Below are 18,211 nucleotides of genomic sequence, written 5' to 3'. Positions count from 1 at the left end.
TTAGGCTACACAGCGGTAATCTGCGTGGTGGTGGTGGGGGGGGTGGGGGGGAAGCCGCCGGTACTCCGCGTTGATTAATTTCGACGTGGCGTGAACAGTGGGACCATAGGTGGGGGGCTAAATATTCCGTTGGCGAATTCTACCCCAGGTTTTTGTTTAAACGTTGGGGGGGAATAAAAAAAGGCAACGCATCGCCGTGCGCGCGACAGCGCCGCCGCAGATGTTTGCCGTGACACCAAAAATAAAACTGCGCCATGACAGAAAGTGCAGTTTTGCTTATGCCTCGACAATGAGAGCCAATCAAATCCAATTGTGATTATTAACGTTCTTTTTCACACATTTTGCGTGATAAATGTAAGTACCTTAGCCAGTGCAGGCAACATAAACAGAATACAGAATGTACTGCACAAGATAAGCGGCTTTTGAATTAAAGTGTTTTTTTTTTACACTAATGGAGCAAAATTCAACTTTAATTTGCCTGTCCTAATTGGTCAGCTTTCGAATCCATTTGCCACGGTGGCAGAATGTCTGTTGAATTTCTACAGCTCAGCGCGTAAAATGTTGGTGGGGGGGCATTGGGATGGTGCGTGAGGGGCGGCGGGGGTTAACGCAACAGGCCGAATTACAAAAATTAGCGGCCTGTTCTGCGGTCGGCCTATTCTGCCCATTCACGTTGTTGCTTCTGTGAGGGCCAGGGCTTGTAAATCATCGCGTTTGTTAGCCTGTCCGCTTTAATTGAAATCGTTTCACCCGTTGCATCCATTAATTCAATTAAAGCCTCATGCACTGCGGCTGCCACCTCTTTCCCCCCCCCTCAACCCCTCTCTCCCCTTCCCTAGCGCTCTCAATCCCTTTCACGCACGTGCCCACGTTGATGTCAGTACACAAAGGCTAACACCATTTGGCCGGGCGCCACTGTTGGGCTCTTGCAGTCTCACCGGCAAATTGCGCCGCTGATTTGGCTTTTGTGTCGGCCTTGTTCTACTGCCTGCGCGTGTTTGTGTTCTCGCGTCTTTGTTCGGAACACGTGTGTGTGTGTGCGCCTGGTTTTTTCTCTTCTCCGTGTTTGCCCGCGCGGCGCACGTGTGCGACGTTGCCCGGCGTACGTGAATCTACCCCTCCAGCGCGTCCTTTTTTTTTTACCAAGCGATGGAATCTCACTTCGCGTGGTTATGTTTTATTGCACGTGTGGGGTTGGAGGGGTGTAGGTATTCCGCTTGATAGCGTATCCATACAAGTACAAATAAAGGGTCAGGGTTGGGAGTTAAATAGTGTGCTTCCACTCAGAGCATTGTACGTAAACCATTCTCTTCTCTTCACGTGGCTCTTTCACGTGTGATTTCAGCTCTACGTGTGTGTGTGTGTGCGCGCGCCCCCGCTGTCACTGAGCGCCCAGTGATCCGATGGCATTGAATGCCGACATTTGCATAAGCACGGGTTAATACGTTTCCTCTGTTTAAAATTTCAAGAATGTACATATTCCCCATTTGTAACTTGTAAGGCGCGCATGCTCCCTAAACTGAAGCACTTCATTTATGGAGCAAGGGATCGCTCAATGGCCAGGTGCCACTCTGCTTGCTTGTTCAACTCCACAACGCGCCGTGTTTTTTTTGTGTGTGTTTGTGTGTGTGATCCTCGACCAGCTTTGTGTCATCCTGGAGCCCATGCAAGAGCTCATGTCCCGGCACAAGACCTACAACATCAGCCCACGCGACTGCCTCAAAACCTGCCTCTTTCAGAAGTGGCAACGCATGGTCGCCCCTCCAGGTACAGCGCTCGCACGTCCCGCCTTGACCCCGTCACGCGGGCCACTCCGTCCCCCCCCCCTCCTCCCTCCTCCACCCTCAAACGTTCCCTCCCCTTTCCTCGACCCTTCCATCTCGCCCACCACACGGCCACCCCACACCCGACCTACTGCCCTCATTTCCCCAACCTCGCCCACCCCCCTGTGCTGCCGGCCTTCTCCGCGTCCTAACGACGGAGCCCAGTTTGCGAGCGTGACCCGGAGTGTGCGCGTCTTGTGCCGAGCAATCACGCCGGTCGTAATTTTCGATGCAAGTACGTCAACACGAACGGTACATTTCCATTTTGCCTTCTCTCATTCGAGTTACGTTTGCACACACACCGCTGTGCATGCCTGTGTGTGCGTGCGTGCGTGCGCGCGGGAGAGTTTTTTGTTTGTTTGTTATTAAAACCGACGCAACCCTTATTATGCTCTAGCTGCCTTGCTTTATTTTCTCGTTTTGGAACGCGCGAATATTGCCAACGAATCGTTTCGCGTTTTGACCTGCAACGTTCCGTCGCTCGCCATCGGCACGCACGCACACACATGCACACACACACATACACGCACGCGCGATACCGTACACCTTGCTCCGCCGGCGAAACCAAACGCGTTTGTTTCCATCCATCTTCACCGTCGACCCATCCATCCTGAGACCACGTGGGCCTCACGCGGCTCTTGATGACCACCTGCCGCCACCAGGCCTCGCGGTCCTGGGCCGTGACGCGCTGTTCGCCCAGGCTGATGCCTCAAGCTTCCCGGTCCCTTTCCGCAAGCTCTGTCCATCGGCACCTCGGCCTCCCTCTGGGCCCACAGCCCTCGGGGCTGATTCTCAAAAATCCAATGGTGGCCGATCTTCGCGGGATCCATTCGGTACAGCTGCCAAATTTGTAAATAAAGACGAAAGCAAAAGAATGACATGCAATTTCAGATTGAAACGTAACGATGCTTAGGCATGTAATGGTCTACAACCCCCCCCCCCCCACCTTTCCCCCTCTTTCCCAGAGATGTCACGATTTGGGGGTCGTGATTCTATTCGACAGTCTATTATTTTTTGTCTCTTTTTTGTTTTTTTTTCCCTCTTTGGTACAGTTTTGATCGCTCCATTAGCCCTCGATGTAACATTAACAAATCATCCGCTTACAATCCGAGCAAATCCTGAACGTTCAATTGTCCCACGCGCCACAATTTGACGCGCGCGTCGTGAGCACAAAGACTCGATTTTGCCCAGCAAATCGATGCATCGTTACATGCCTAACCAATAATAACATTGATGATGCAAATGATGTTTACAGTGGCATGCGACAGTGTGCAATGAATCTTGAGTGAGGAGAAGTGGATTCACTGTTCGCGCCGTACGTCTGCGTCGTCACTCATAACGCGCTCGCCCCCCCCACCCCCCACCGCCCCCCCACCCCCACCGCCGTGTGGCGCGTGCGTGCCTTGTGCGCAGCAGAGCCAACTCGCCCGCAGACGAAGAAGCGGCGCAAGCGAAATAATTCGGCCAGCAGCACCTCCAACTCGAGCGTGGGGCCCAACAACGGCACCAACAAGAAGAAGAGCCCGGCGGGGAGCAACTTCAGTTTGGCCAGTCAGGTACCTGTAAGCATCGATTTTTCTATTCCTTTTCCGCCACACGTACAAAACAGACGGGCGAGTGAGCGAGCGAGTATGTGACCGAGTGTGTGGGGTGAGTTGAGTGTGTGAAATAAGTGAATGGGTGGACAAGCAAATCGGTGAGCGAATAAGTGAGCGAGTGACTTTCATTGGTGAGAGAGTGAATAAATATACGCGAGTGAATGACGGAGTGGAAAGTGCTGCCGCATCTGTTGGCTAACCGGAACATTTCGTAGCATTAGAACCCTTAATGTATAACTAATGATCATCGTGAACAAAAAATCTTGCCAGTTGCCAAGGCGAGTCTTCTCCAGTCCTCAGAATGTCCGCTGAATTCCTTTTTTGAGAATCTTGGCATGCAAGAGGAAAACCAGTGAGCACAGAGAAAACCCACAAGTTGCGATGGGGGTTAACGTTCAAAAATCTGCACGGATAAATCACCGACTCGCTTGCTGCACTGCCTTATACAGACCCACGGACATAGCCTTATTGCAACCGAGCAATACATTGCGTCTGTTAATGAATAAATTAATGCATATGCCTTCCGCCCTTTAAATCTTGGTAGCCATGCTCTCTCACTCCCTCACCTGAGGTTACTGCAGAGGCAACGCTTTGCTCCCTATCCACCTGAGCTCGCTCCGTAATCATATTAACCCGTTCCCGTTCCGATGACATACGTGTACGTCATGAAAAAGGAAACTGGATGGAAACTCTAAAGCAAAATAACTTTATCGGTATCGAGGCTCCCACAAGGCCATGCAGGAGGGTGTGTGGAACAGTTTGGCGCCAGCTATCTTAGAGTGAGGTCGTGTCACTACGGTTCCCTGCGGCGAGTACAATAGCTTTAAAAACAACGGCGCTACAACGCTTCTAAATAAAATGAACGCCGAGCCGTTTGCACGTTCTGGGATTTCGAGGTGAGCGCGGGACCCCCCCCACCCTGCAACTTGCAGACGTCTCGGAACGCGAGTGGCAGGGTTAAGCTGCACCGCCGCAATACCTGCGGCATTGTGGTTTTAGAGCCAGAGCAAAACCTGGGCTCAGGCAATTCAAATAATTGTCAGTTGTTTTACCGGCTAAGAGTCCTTTGAGATTAATGTCATTTTGAAAATAGATCTGGGTAATGGTAATTGTCTTGTAATCATGGATCATTTAAAAAGTATATTTTTAATTGTAGATCAGTTTAAGATTTGGGTCTGGGTGATAATACTCTGATATAGCATATACTCGTAGTTATGAATTAGGAGTCTTCCGATTCATTGCCTGGGCAATTCGATGAGTTGTCACGGTTCGGCGTTCAAGTATAGACTTTGTTCATTTAACTTTGCTGTGAATATAGAGGCTTCTGGTGGCTCCAGGGGTCTTATAACTCCGTAACCTATAACATGTGAATTGAAACACACCGATTATTACACACGCGATTCAATGCACATATCAGCGAGCTGAAGAATCTTGATGAATAGATTCATTATACATGCAAGTGTCGCAGTGGTTTTAACGTTCACTTGATATGAGGCCGAATCCTTTCATGATGTTTACGTGTAGATGTGAAGTTCCGGGTAGAGTGTGGCTACTCCTTACCTCTTGAGAGACGTCCGTCAGGCGTGGAAGACTAAGACAAAATGCACTCCAGCTGAGAGAGGCCCATCCTCCAGCCATGGCGTGCAGTTGCAGGGCTGCGCCTTTACCGCTAACTTTTTTTACATGAGAAAACTGTTCCATCGTCGTCGACGGCTTCCCTGTTGGCTCTTGATCCCACCTACCGTGCCGGCGTGCGTGTGTTTCCATAATGTTGGTGGGAGATGCATGTCGGTGAGGAGCGGTGGGGGAGCGGTTATCGCACTGCGCTACGATCTTCGAGACCCAAGTTAGATTCCTGCTCATGGCCAACACCGGTGACGATTATCTGAACCGGTCCTGGGCCTCCCCTAGGTCGACTAGGCCTCAAATGAGTACCTGGTGCGGTGAGTAAACCTCACCACTGGGGAGACAAAGGCGGCCGGGAGTGGTTCTGCCTATCCACCCCCTCGTGTGCCGTTCCGGCTTTCATTAATAGGTCCTGGCTAACAGCACTTGCCCCTACAGTCCGTTAAGGCTACATGTGGGATCTTTGTCTTTGTTTCCATAATGCACGGGAACGGTTTGTAACTCGGTTGCTTTTGTTGGGAACATGTTGGGGAGAGCATTTCTTTATTAGCATTACTTAGACAACCCCCTGCCATCTAAATAAATGAATAACTAGTTGGATAAATAAGATTGGAAATGTCACCATCAGAACCCCCCCAATTTTAAAGCTCACAAGGAAGGGCATTTAATTAAGGCGCACATTTCCTGTGTGCCCCATTAATAATCAACGGGACCCACCTCCCAAGCAAAGCCTTTTAAGCCCGTGGACTTTTTTTTTGTTGTGGCCGCGGAAGATACAAATCCCCGTGCCTTTGGAATAACGCGTCGTTCCTCGGAAGCATAACACGTGCAGGGTCATAACTGGAGGGATGAGACGGAATGGTAAATACCCTGATTGGCAGTGGGGGGGGGGGTGACACGAGTAGCGAGATGTTATCGCCCTCGCCTGGTATGCAGGACTTCGTGGGTTTGATCCTGAACCCTGCCGCCTGGATTTTTCTCCGGGTCCTTTTAGAATCATGCCTTTTGAGTATTTGGCTGCTTTACATATTTCCACGTGATGAGCCACTTCGTTGCCGCTATCATTTGTGATAGCCAGGTCGCTTCTGAAAAAGAGCTATACAGCTCAGTGGGCCTTTCCTGATAAAATAAAAAAAACTAAATAATAAAAAAGTGGCTCTTCCCCACCACACTCGCCACGTTGTCCCTCGCGCACCACAGCGGCGGGCGCCGGCAAGCGAGCTGCAGACAGAGTCTCCGGCTTTTGTCAGCGTTTGCATGCAAACGATAGCAAGGTCAGCCCCGAAAGCGAACCCTTCTCAGAAGCCCCAGGGCGCTCCGTGTTTGACACATGACACGTGGTTGCTGCTGGTGGTCGCGTGGGCTGGTTTGGCTCGTGCTGCCCTCTAGTGCGGCTGCGTGAGCACTGTCTGGTCTGTGTGCGCGCGTGCGTCTGCTCGAGTGTTGCGTGTGTGTGTGGATCTCCGCACGCCGTCGGGACCCAAATGCAGTGATCCATTTTGTACATTCATTAGCGTGGGAGTCGCTTTGGAGAGGGGGAATTGGGGGTGGAGAGAGCGTGGCGGCTTTGAGGATGGTGGATATGCAGTATGACAAGGGCTCGGGGGGGGGGGGGTAGATGCTTGTCTGTGAATGCAGCAATGCTGAAAGAAACGGTGAAGCCTGGTGCTGTTGTAACTGGAACTGCCACAATGCCTCATTTGAATCTGGAAGCTTGTTTCCCTTTTCGCTGTGGAAGGACATACAAATATGCGAGTGCCATTTTTGTCAATGCAATGCTGGATGAGGGCCTCCCCATGCCATTTGTCTTTGACCGCACCTCACCTCGCTGGTCGGTGCAGGTTGGCGAAGATGGGGAGCGTAGGCATGGAATCGTAGAAGTGCAGTGCAAAGATGGACTTCCGCGTGAACTTCTGCTCACCAGCATGCAGCCCTGCGCCGCCTGTGACAACGCAGCATGCGTGGCCACGGCAGACACGCGTGGGCCCATCCAGCACCAGCCAGGCTCAACGGCGCTTAGCTCCGTGGTCCGATGGGATGTTGGCGCACGCCGGGAGAGTTGGTCATAGACGGTACCGTGTGAATATCCAGCGGCAAAAACAAAACAAAACGGGGAGGCGCAGAACACATGGTCATGGCAGACTGGACGATAGACTTTCAAACACAGCAGGGAGAGCGTGCCCCATTAAGGGGGGGTGGGGGGGGGTTGCACTCGTTATAAAAATCCAATCAGCAGAAGCGATCTGCTCAGGAATGGGAATATTATGATCACATGAGCACAAGCAGACGACTTCGGGGCTGCTACTTGGGCCACGTACAATGTGCCCTGGAATCCAAAGCCTCGTGTATGGCTTGGAAACCTTTCGAGTCTTTGTGGGCGGGCGGGGGTGGGGGGGAACTTTTCTATCCGGAGACACAAGTTTGGGCAGCACGCGCCCTCATGTTTTGAATCCTACGCTTTTATCTCGTGCATCGGGGAGAGCTTAATCTGTCATCCTGCCTAGGGACAATCTCGGGTAGTTGATTTTAACCATTGGCGTGTATTTTATGATTTTTTTTGGCGTCTTCGTATATTGTCTCCTTAGTGGCGATGCTCTCGCACACACCGCACCAGGTACTCATTTGAGGCTGCCTCGTCCTCGGGAAGGGCCCAGTAGCGATTCAGAATCGTCACCGGTGTTGGCCGCGAGCGAGAATAAAACTCTGTTCGCAGGGTACGTAGCGTGCTCACCGCTACACTGCCCGCACGCACACATCTACACCTGTGTGAGTGACGTGTGAAATGTAGTGGAAACGTGCAGCAGTGAGCAGGTCACAGTTTCATGTTGTCGGACGCCTACGGAACAGTTTTTTTTGTTTCGCACGCATCAGCAACAAACGAGAGACGTGGGGGGGACAACGTCGATTAATACAAACGCGAGAATGCGATTATCATATTTGATTTTTGATTCAAAATATAAGAAGACATTTGAAGCGCGGCATGGAGAAGTTAATGCCCGTTAGCTGAACGTCCAAATTGATTTGTTGCTAATGACTTACTTTTTTTTACTTGTAAATTTCACGTGCTCGTTAATTCAAAGTCATCACTAATACCCCCTTTTGACGCGCTCGCTGATTATGCGACGGCGAGCGGCCCGCGTGTGCGGTGCCCACGTGTGGGCCGTGTGTGGTGCCTGCATGCCCCACGCGTGCAGAGCCCACACACGTGGTGCCCACGTGTTCACGTGTCCACGCGCGCGGTGCCCGTGTGTCCACGTGCGGTGTCCACGTGCGGTGTCCACGTGTGGTGTCCACGTGTGGTGTCCACGTGTGGTGTCCACGTGTCCACGTGCGGTGTCCACGTGCGGTGCCCACGTGTCCACGTGCGGTGCCCACGCGCGGTGCCCGTGTGGCCACGTGCGTCCCGCACGCCGTGCCCACGCCGCCGTGCGTTGGCCACGCCGCCGTGCGTTGGCCGGTTGGCAGCAGGTGCAGTGCGTGTGTGGCGGGGTGCCCCGAGGCGGGCTGCAGGCAGGAAGGGCTGGCGCGCGTACGTTACGCGGTGGCGGTGATGGGTGTAGCGTGTGCAGGGGGGGGGGGGGATGGATTGGCAGCGGGAGGGGGGGGCCCGGTTTGCGCAAAGAACGCTGACACCCGCCCGACAGCGTATGCTAGAACAGGTGGCGTCGAGCGCACTGGCGCTCCTCGCAACGCTCAGACTAATTACTTAATTAGGCGAACAAATATTGAAATAATCACAGCGTACTTCATTAAGCGGTTTGTAATTGTAATTAACGTGACTGAGATCCCCCCCCACTCACTCCACCATGCCCTCAACCACATCCCTCTCCTCTCCCTCCCGCTCCTTCTCTCTCTCTCTCTCGCCCCCCCTTTTTTTTCAATGACGAGGAGCCAGGGAATTAGCGCGGAGTAATTAGTGGGAATTAACATGCAGCCACGAAAGTTTGCGACGCTGCCGGGGTAATGGCTGGGAGGGGATTTGTAACCACGCCAGACGGCGGTGCCTCGCGAAACCAAAAACACCACGTACACACACGCACACGTGCGTGGAAGGGTAACGCAACCATAAAAAAGTGTAAACACATCACACGTGTCACCCGCTCCCACCGCTCCCGTAGTGTTTCCTAGCGCAAGCAGCAGCAGCAGCAACCACGGATTAACAGCGAGCGGTGGGAACGGTCGTTTGATTTACTCGTGCACGGTAATCAAACGCAGCTCAACTTGTCATGATCTCGTGAATTTCTGGAACCCGGAGGACTGCGGCGCAGAGTGATACATTTGTATCGCCCGCAAGTGCTAAATGAAAGAACACTTTTCGGCCAGAGACAACGACATCAAATAAACATATCACGGAAAAATGAGCGATTCCACGCCGCCTCGTGCTTGACTAATTGACCTCCGTGTTTACACGCAGAACCCTTCTGTTGTGGAGAGAGAGCGCGTGCCTCAATGACAGGATCAAAGCCCGCAAAACACGAATGCCGCGAGTATTTTAAAACAAAATGAATAATAAAAAAAAACCCGAAATAAAAAAAAATACCCCGTGTCGTAATCAAACGCACATTGCTTGCGCCGTCAAACGAGCGGCGTCTTTTGAGTGCGAGTAGGGGAATGAATATTGTTTGATAAAGACCGGGTGAGTCTGATGAATGCGGGCCGTTGACGACGCGGATGCGTTGGGGGGGGCGGTGTGGAACAAATTCTCAGACACTCGAGTGGCAGAGGCTGCTGGAGGAGAGGTGGGCCGCCAATGTGGGATCTGATAACATCTAATTCAAAGGAACAGCTAATGTGCTTGGACACACTTTCTGATTAAGTGCTGTAATGCAGCGTGAACCTATAACCACATTGGGCAGCCAAACAGCGGCTGGGCCACAAACGCTGTAATTTGACCCCGCTCTCTCTCTCTCCCCCTCTGGTTTTTTTTTTCTTCAAGCGAGCAGAGTGTCTGTGGCTCTGTAGCGCGACGTTTGACGTCTCTGTATGTGTACAGTGTAAGCACATGAAACAAAATGATCCCCTTTTAAGTGTCGTCGTCGATGGCATCATCATCAGCCATGCTCATTTCACTGCTGGATGAAAGGCCTCTCCCAATGCCGCACCAACCAAACCGCCCACCCTCTCGCCATCCCGCGATGTGGCAATCGGACGCCTTCCCCTATTATTCCATGTTATAATAATTGTAACGAAGATAAATTTTGTCTCAACAGCCAAAATAGCTCGCACAACACAATGAAATTCCACCTCGTGGCATAGACACCGATGGACTGTGATTTTAAAAAAAATATCACAAAAAAGGACTTTTCATATTTAATATGCACAAAATAATTGCGTTTTAAGTTGAATTATAATTTTTATTAAGGCTGCGAATGCTCTAAAATCATAAGCGATACCGTAAGCATATGCCACAGCGAAGAAATCTCAAAAATGCACAGCAATTAAGGTAGTTGACGTTAATTGAATTAAATCAGGATCACATGCTGAGACAAAGATGCGTTTTTATTAGGACTGTAACTGATGACATAAATCAGTGTTATTCATATGCATATTACATTCAATTAGTTTATTTTAAGTCAAAAGGCTTTACTGGCATACACAGCGGAAACTGAGAAGGCACCAGCGTGGAGATGGAAATCAAACTGGCTGCACGTTTGTCGTCGTACCGGGCGCAGTGTCTCATTTCACACGCGTAGTGTGCTCGTGTTGCGTACGGTGTCGAACACACGGTACGCAACACGAGCACATGGCGATGGTGGAACACTGCTCGGGGGAGGTGGCCGGGCGGCACAAAGGGGGGGGGGGGCGAAACGTCGTTTCGGAGCGCTGGAACCGCGGTCACCACGAGTTCGCATCCCAGGCAGCTGGGCGACGCTAAACTTGGGTGTGCCAAATGCTGTCGGGCCCGGTCGCTAGGGACTACAGAAACATATCCGCGGTCGTCTAAACCTTGATTTTTCGCTAAATCTGGCTTGTATTCTGATTCTGAGATACAGATTTTATTTGATTGGCATACTACAACTAACAACAATTCGTCGTGTCAATTTATCGCGGATAAAGGAGATCTATTTAACTTCAAAAGTAGTTTTGTGTGCCATCACCTTCAGGGACCATTCTCTTGTAGATTACATTACACATGGTGATGCATTATTCGTTGCAGTCATTGTCATGTCCTTATCATGCCACTGAGTTGTTCCATCAACAAGCTAGATTTTCTCAAACTATTGTTACCTTAAAATTGACACCCAGTTTGTGTGATTGAGATCAATGTGATTCCCTTTGTGAGTGGGTCGCCTCTTTACAACGCTCGGGACACATCTGAATGCCCTACAAATACCATCCCAAGAGCTGGAATTTCACTTAATTATGAAAAAGCTAAATGACCGTTACGTTTTTTTTATTCACTCATTGATGGCCGAGCTGAGGCCACAAAACTCGTGAAATTCGAGGGCCGGGTTTTGAACGGTGGTGGTTGAAACCCAAATTCAAACCCAGCAATTTCAGTCGTATCGACTCACCGCCGTTTTCTCGGAGCCCCACCTGGCTTAACCACCGCTCTCCCGTGCCCAGCATTATGAGATGCTCAGTGACAGCAGTTAATTACCCTCACATTGGACAAGTACAAAATGGGTGGGTGGGGGGGGGTTAGCGAATTTTCTGGCAGGCTCAAAGCGTGACCAGGGTGGTATCCCCCGCCTACTTTCACATAACCCCGCCTATTTTCACATAGATTTGAAGCTTTCGTGACTGCAAGGATTCATATTCTTAGGTTTTTTCGGTAAAGTCACGTAGGTAAAAAATTTAAATTAATAAAAGTAAAATTAAAATAAAAAAAAATCACGACGTTTCGGAGGCAACACAAGCTTCCGTCTTCAGGTGGAACCGTCACAGCACGATAGCTGTATCAAGTCACTTGATACAGCTATCGTGCTTACTTGATACAGCTATCGTTCTGTGACGGTTCCACCTGAAGACGGAAGCTTGTGTTGCCTCCGAAACGTCGTGATTTTTATTTTATTTTTATTTTACTTTTATTAATTTTATTTTTTTACTTTTTTACCTACGTGACTTTACCGAAAACACCTAAGAATATATTTTCACATAACCCCGCCTACTTTCACATAGCCCCGCCTACTTTCACACTGCCCCGCCTACTTTCACATGGCCCCGCCTACTTTCACATGGCCCCGCCTACGTTTACATAGCTCCGCCTACTTTCACAAAGCCACGCCCCCTATCGATCACGAGCCCCACCCACACGGTGAGTGGGACACGCCCCCTCCCCCTGGACCCCACCCCCACCCCACCCCCACCCCACCGCTGACCCCTCTCCTCCGCGTGAGTCATGCGGTGCGTGAGGCCAGAATGTTGAACCGGGGACAAAAATCTTAAGATTTTCATAAAAGCTTTGGGGGCAGGAGGGGTGGGGAGGGGGGTGTTGGAGGAGGGGAGGACGACACCAAAACAGCCTCTCTGAAACCACTGGGCGGGGGGGGACTGCCCTGGCAAAAACCGGGACAATTTTCTCGCCCTTAATCTGTGTTGAAATTCACCAGCAGCCACAGCTCGTGTGTGCAAGCAGGAGGGTGGTGAGCAGCAGTAGCAGCAGCGACAGCGACAACAACAACAACAAAAATACCCCTGTGAACTGCGTTGAGGAGGCAGGGATGTGAATGAAAGCCGAGTCACGGCCATAGGCGGCACTGTCAGGATTGAGTGAGCTGCCACGGCTCCCCAGAGTGTCAGACCAGCGGACCAGGACAGTGATAATTAATACGCATTTTAAATTATTACATGTAGATGCTGTATATTTTATTAGGACGACGACGGCGGCGGCGAGATATTTTATTGAGTCAAAAAAAATCTACAGCACATACGGGAGGTGATGGGAAGAATCCATTGCGTTCACGGCGAAGGGGTTCGCTGGGCGAGTTCACTGTCAGGATTCGCAGAGGATGAAGGGGGTTTGGTTGGGGGAGGAGATGGTGCTTTGGGTGGTGTGTGTGGGAGGGGGTTGGATGAGATGGAGGCGCAGCACTCAGAACGGGAAATTACAGAACGCAGGCCAGACCCCTCCGCGTGTTACTCCATCGGCGAGCGTAATTTTTCATCTGCCACTCATCATTTACGTGTTATCGCTATTAATGAATGAGCTCAGTGACTGTTCATTGCCGTATTTATGTGGAGAGGCCGAGAACCATGGTGATGGACACAACCACTCGAGCCGAGGCGTGGGTGTGTGTGTGGGGGGGGGATGAGGAGGAGGAGGAGGGAGCGTGCCCGCTGCTCGGACTGCTCCAGATCCTCTCCAGCGAGAGGGTCGTTACCGTCACACCGGTTTACACAAAAAAAATATCCATAAATCCTTAATTTATGCTCGCAGGCAGCCCGCCCTGTGTAATGCCTCCCAGCTGATGCTCTGTGTGAGCGAGCGAGCGCTGAAGGACTGAAAGCAGCTCTGTGCAGGATTTGAACAATGCATTTTAATGGCAAGGCCATCCTTAATGATGTAATTTAGCCATCTTGTCTTATGAATATTAACGTAATTCATGAAAGTCAGAAATGAATGGACACATTTAAACCCTATTATGTGAAATTAGTTCACGTCTACGCTATTTGGGATACCCTATTTTTATTTGGGGGGGGATCATGAGAAATGGCAGTGGCATTGGGAAATTAACCATTGCTGATATTTTTTTACGAGTGACCCAAGGTGCTGTGTGTGTGTGTGGCTGTGCATGGGTGTGCTTGTCAATAGCTGCATGTGAATCGCACGTGTGTGTACGGTATGGTTGCCTGGGTGCTTGAATATCTGTGCGTACACGTTGGTGTGCATCGTACGTGATCAATGCGCGCGGTACAGTACAAAAGTCGTTCCCGCATACATTACTGCGCTAAAAGTCTGCGGGTCATGCATGGCTGGAGAGGCAATCGTGGTTTGCCCCCTGCTGGAAATATAATGATGATGCGATCGTTGTGTGCACAGTGGTGAGTGCCAAACCAAACGGCCTTCTCGAAAAAAGGCCACTGGCGCTTCCTTGCAATGAGCAGAGGGGTGCTGGGGCCGGGTGGCGGATGAACAGGCACAGCTGTGTAGTGCACCCTCTTACTCCCACCAAATTGTTTTTTTTTAATGGCTAGGGCTAATTGAGCAATTGCAAGCAAAACTATGGCACAACAAACCGGCTGGGGAAAATTGGCGGCAGAGGCACTTAATGCGAGTTTGGATATTTTCGCCTAATATCTTTTTGATAAGTATAATTAGCGCTTCATTTCAGCCGGGGTGTGATCAGGCCAGCGACACGGAAAATATCTCTCGCCACTCTGGCATACCGCATCGAGTATACCGCTCGCTATGGCTGTGGCTACTGGTCACGTGCCTACTCCAGTCTCACAGGGACATGGGAAATAATCCGTGAGGAAGAATGCCCTGGGCAGAATAAAAAAAATCCGTTTAATTTGTTTCGTTAAGGCACCACTCCGATGGCAACGCTTAGTGCCTCGTCATTGCATCGCTATTCAGGTGCTGCATGCCGCTGTGCTGTCTCTCTCCCCTCCCCTCCGTCCCGTCTATGCTCCCTCCCTGCCGTGGTCGTCGCTGCCGTCGCCGCCGTCGCCGCCGCCCCTTCACCTATGACCCCCCTTGCCCCTGGACCCAAACGGTGGCGCGGGCCCGGCGCGGCGTGGAGAAGGATGTGATGGTCGTAGGGGAGCCCACCCTGATGGGCGGCGAGTTCGGGGACGAGGACGAGAGGCTGATCACGCGGCTCGAGAACACGCAGTACGACGCGGCCAACGGCTTGGACGACGACGACGACTTTGGCCACTCGCCGGCGCTCGGCAATAACAGCCCCTGGAACAGCAAGCCGCCCGCCGTGCCCGAGATCAAGAGCGAGAACCCCACGTCTCAGTCGTCGCAGTGAGGACTCGTTTTTAGTTTTTACCCGCGCGCCGCCCGACGCCACACCCGCACCTCACCGACCTCGATCGGCAGGCGACCGCCTGTCCGCGCACGTCAGCCGGCCGCTCCGCTCCGTTCCGCCCGTCCCACCATCGCCGCCGCCGCCATCGCCGCCGCCGTGGAGAGAGACGTTCACGGGCGGCGGACGAGCCGTGCCGACGCCGCCGACGCGACAGGCCGAAGCGGCCGGTGGTCCTGGCCTGCGCGAGCGCGAGGTGTCGCGCGCTCGCCGTGGGATAAAAAAAAACCCGACGCCGGCTCGCACTCGCAGACACGTCACACGCCGTTGTTTTTGTTTTTGAAGTTGTGAGCGCGCGCGTGCGCACTCAATGCGCGCGTTGGCAAGGGCGTGTGCCTCCGGCAGCAGATGCGCGCGCGCTTGCGGACTTACCACTGTTTATCCTCGCGACGCAAAATCCCGTAATTGGATTTGTAACAGGATGCACAAAAAGGCAGAACTATGCTGGTGTGAGAAGGCTTTGTGCCCTTCAAGCACGTACACAATAACACTCAAGATCCAAACACAGTCATTGCTATAAATATGTAAATACGTGCACACTGACAGCAACAATCTGTTGGTAAATCTGCGTGTATTACACACGAAGTAATTTTTTTCCTCACAAATAGCTAAATTGTAATATTTAAAGAAGTGTAATTGGTCCCTGATGTGTCGCAGAATGCTAGAGGATGATGAAATCAATCGTACTAACAATAATTATTACCTTGTTATCTTTCTGTCATCGGTAAATCGTGCATTGGGCATTCACACGCAGTCCCCGAGAGGAGAAGGGAAATACGACAGTAAATATAGCCGACACCTGCAGGACATCACTGTGCGGTAATTGAGATCTTCACGGATGTGAGAAAATAAATCGGAGCACATCCGTTTTATTTTTTTGCCCCGAAGAGAACAGTGTACAATAAAACATCTGCCTCACCCCCCCGCCCCACAAAATAAACGATGCCACTGCGTAATCCCGGCTGTGCAACGACGACACGCAAACATTTCACACTCGCACCGTGTCTCGCGGTGCGATGGCTCGATCACAGCCGTGCTGCACCCCCGTGCGTGCGGCGCCAGTTCGGCCGCACCTCCGCAATGATCGGTGCCCACGAATCTCGGGGCGACGGATGGATGTCGCTTTCCCTGCCGCCAGGTGCTGATCAGACAGAGCGCGTGCGTCCTCGGGGGAGGGGGGCGCAGTGCACGCGCCGCGTCGTCCGCGTGTTTTGTGCCCCGGAGGTGTTCCCGTGCTGGACGTACTACAAAAAAGAAACGAAACGAAAACGAGATGACATGCAAAATTGAAGGAGTTGAAAACAAATGTGAAAAGTGCCAGTGGCTCCGCAAGCCTTCGCCGAGTTCAAGCAGCAGCAGCAAGAAGCGGCGGTACGTCCGCAAGAGTGAGAAATGAGACGAGAGGAGCTCGTTGCGATTTCGTCCCCCGCGCGCGGGAAAACTTTGCTTGCACGACGATGCCCTCCCTGCGAGAGCGGCAGCCGGAGCTGGCCCGTGGCCAGCCTCGGTTAAAATGCCCTCTGGAGGCGCCGTGGTGTTGAGCCTGCTTGTCGTGGCGAGGTTATCTCTGGGTTATGGAGCCAGCCAAGGCCTGGATCGCAAAGACTGTGACCTCAATCGTGTCGTCTCTCACCAACGCCGCATACGAACGGGAGGGAAAAAAAATAGGAAATAAAAAGTATAACGAAAATATTGCTCATTTGACTTCCAGCACAGTCCGGAGGTCCACTGTAGGCACAAGCCAATTATCTTTGTATTAATGTTAGTCAGTAAAAAAAAATTGTATGGATAACAAGTTTTGTTATTTTATTTTTATTTTCAATTTTTTATTTTATTTTGGATTTTTAAAATTTAGTCGTGGCGGTTGGGTATTTTGCAGTAGTCTGTGCGCTTGTTTTTTTGATAGATGTTAAATGTCCGTATTCATAAGCTTTAAGAACAAAACAATGTAAACTGTTTTTTGATAAAATCTGACATGTAAATGTTAATGTCAAAAAAAATTACAGTAAGTTACGCGGCTGAATGTTCCTGTGATATTAACTCTTTCCTTGATCGGAGTATTCCATTGATTAATGCCTGTAGCTTTAACTTCATCACTGCTTAGTTGAACTGACGAGAGTTTCCATGTTGTCCAAAAATAAAGAAAAAAAACTAAACAACCAGATCCCTTGTGCATACTGTACCATACGTCACGGTAAGGATATGCCAATATTAATCTACCTATCTCGCTCCACATAATACCTCTTTAAAGGCCTCATGAACTGTTGAGCGAAATGTAAGCCTGGGTTACGTTTCTATACAAACTTTGGGTCTGCTCAGTGGGAGTTTTATGGAGTTGTTTATGTTAGGGTTAACTCACAGTTTATTCATTAAGTTTGCATCTTTGACTAATTGTAAAAAAAACAACAACTGCGTTTTAATGTTTTAATATAACCCTCTTACATTGCCTGGAGGACTGTCATGGATCTTAAGTTTATACTTTTTTTTTACTGAAAAGTTTTACGTAAAACTTTACTGTGTCATGCAAAGGAGTACTGTTGTACCATTTATTACGTGTTAACATTTTTAGGCGTATAATCTATGACGTGTTCTTTTGTTCGTGGGGGAAATTCAGGATTGACCAAATGCTTGTCTGAAGCCAACAGCTGGCCGCAACATCTCTCAGCTTCAATGATGACGGCCGGTTACTCGACACTAAAACTCGTCAACGTCTGCCCTGTACATGCAGAGGTGGTGGTGGTGTGGGGGGGGGGCCTTCTGCGATTGGTCGATTTTTCTTTTTAGTGTCGTATTAATTGGTAGCCCTTGCAGCGCGCACAGTGAGACTGCGGCTGCAATTTATATCGGGGGAAAACAAAAAGCCTGCTGAATTTTACAACTTTGGTAAAGACTACTGTAGTAACTTGTCACATGAAGGTTAGTGTGTGGGTAAAAAAAAAAACCATTCTGTCATTGTTCATTCCAATAAAGATGTTTTATTGATGCTTGCCGTGTCAAAGTTGCATTGTGTGCAGCGCAAATCCTGCACCGCCAGCCCGGCCCTGGTCAGCTCGATTTCTCTCCCGACTCGCGAAGAGCCCTAGACGCAGCTCCACGGCTTTGCCTCCTCCTCCTCCTCACTCCGGCCCCCCCAAGCCACTACCCCTGATCTTATATTTTTTATACTCGTAGGAACCTCCTGGTTATA

At 50.7% G+C, this 18,211-nt stretch overlaps 1 protein-coding gene across 13 annotated transcripts in view; it reads left to right on the top strand.

The window, feature by feature from the left end:
- The window catches only part of LOC144931478 (LIM domain-binding protein 2-like), a 163,606-nt gene extending 145,598 nt beyond the window's left edge, over positions 1-18,008 (top strand). For 2 of the 13 annotated variants that reach the window (XM_078855340.1, XM_078855327.1), the window contains exons 8-11: positions 1,644-1,767; positions 2,486-2,656; positions 3,237-3,385; positions 14,734-18,008. In XM_078855340.1, coding sequence (XP_078711466.1) covers positions 1,644-1,767; positions 2,486-2,656; positions 3,237-3,385; positions 14,734-14,967 — 678 coding nt within the window. In that variant the 3' untranslated portion in view covers positions 14,968-18,008. The remainder of the gene's footprint in view (positions 1-1,643; positions 1,768-2,485; positions 2,657-3,236; positions 3,386-14,733) is intronic. The other 11 variants (XM_078855333.1, XM_078855338.1, XM_078855329.1 and 8 more) reach the window with 10 other exon arrangements.
- Positions 18,009-18,211: the final 203 nt, after the last annotated feature.

The sequence above is a fragment of the Lampetra fluviatilis genome, chromosome 4 (assembly GCF_964198595.1).
Source record: "Lampetra fluviatilis chromosome 4, kcLamFluv1.1, whole genome shotgun sequence".
In the NCBI taxonomy this organism is placed as follows: Eukaryota; Metazoa; Chordata; class Hyperoartia; order Petromyzontiformes; family Petromyzontidae; genus Lampetra; species Lampetra fluviatilis.
The sequence above is the reverse complement of the archived record's forward strand: the minus strand, read 5'-3'. Positions and strand labels throughout refer to the sequence as shown.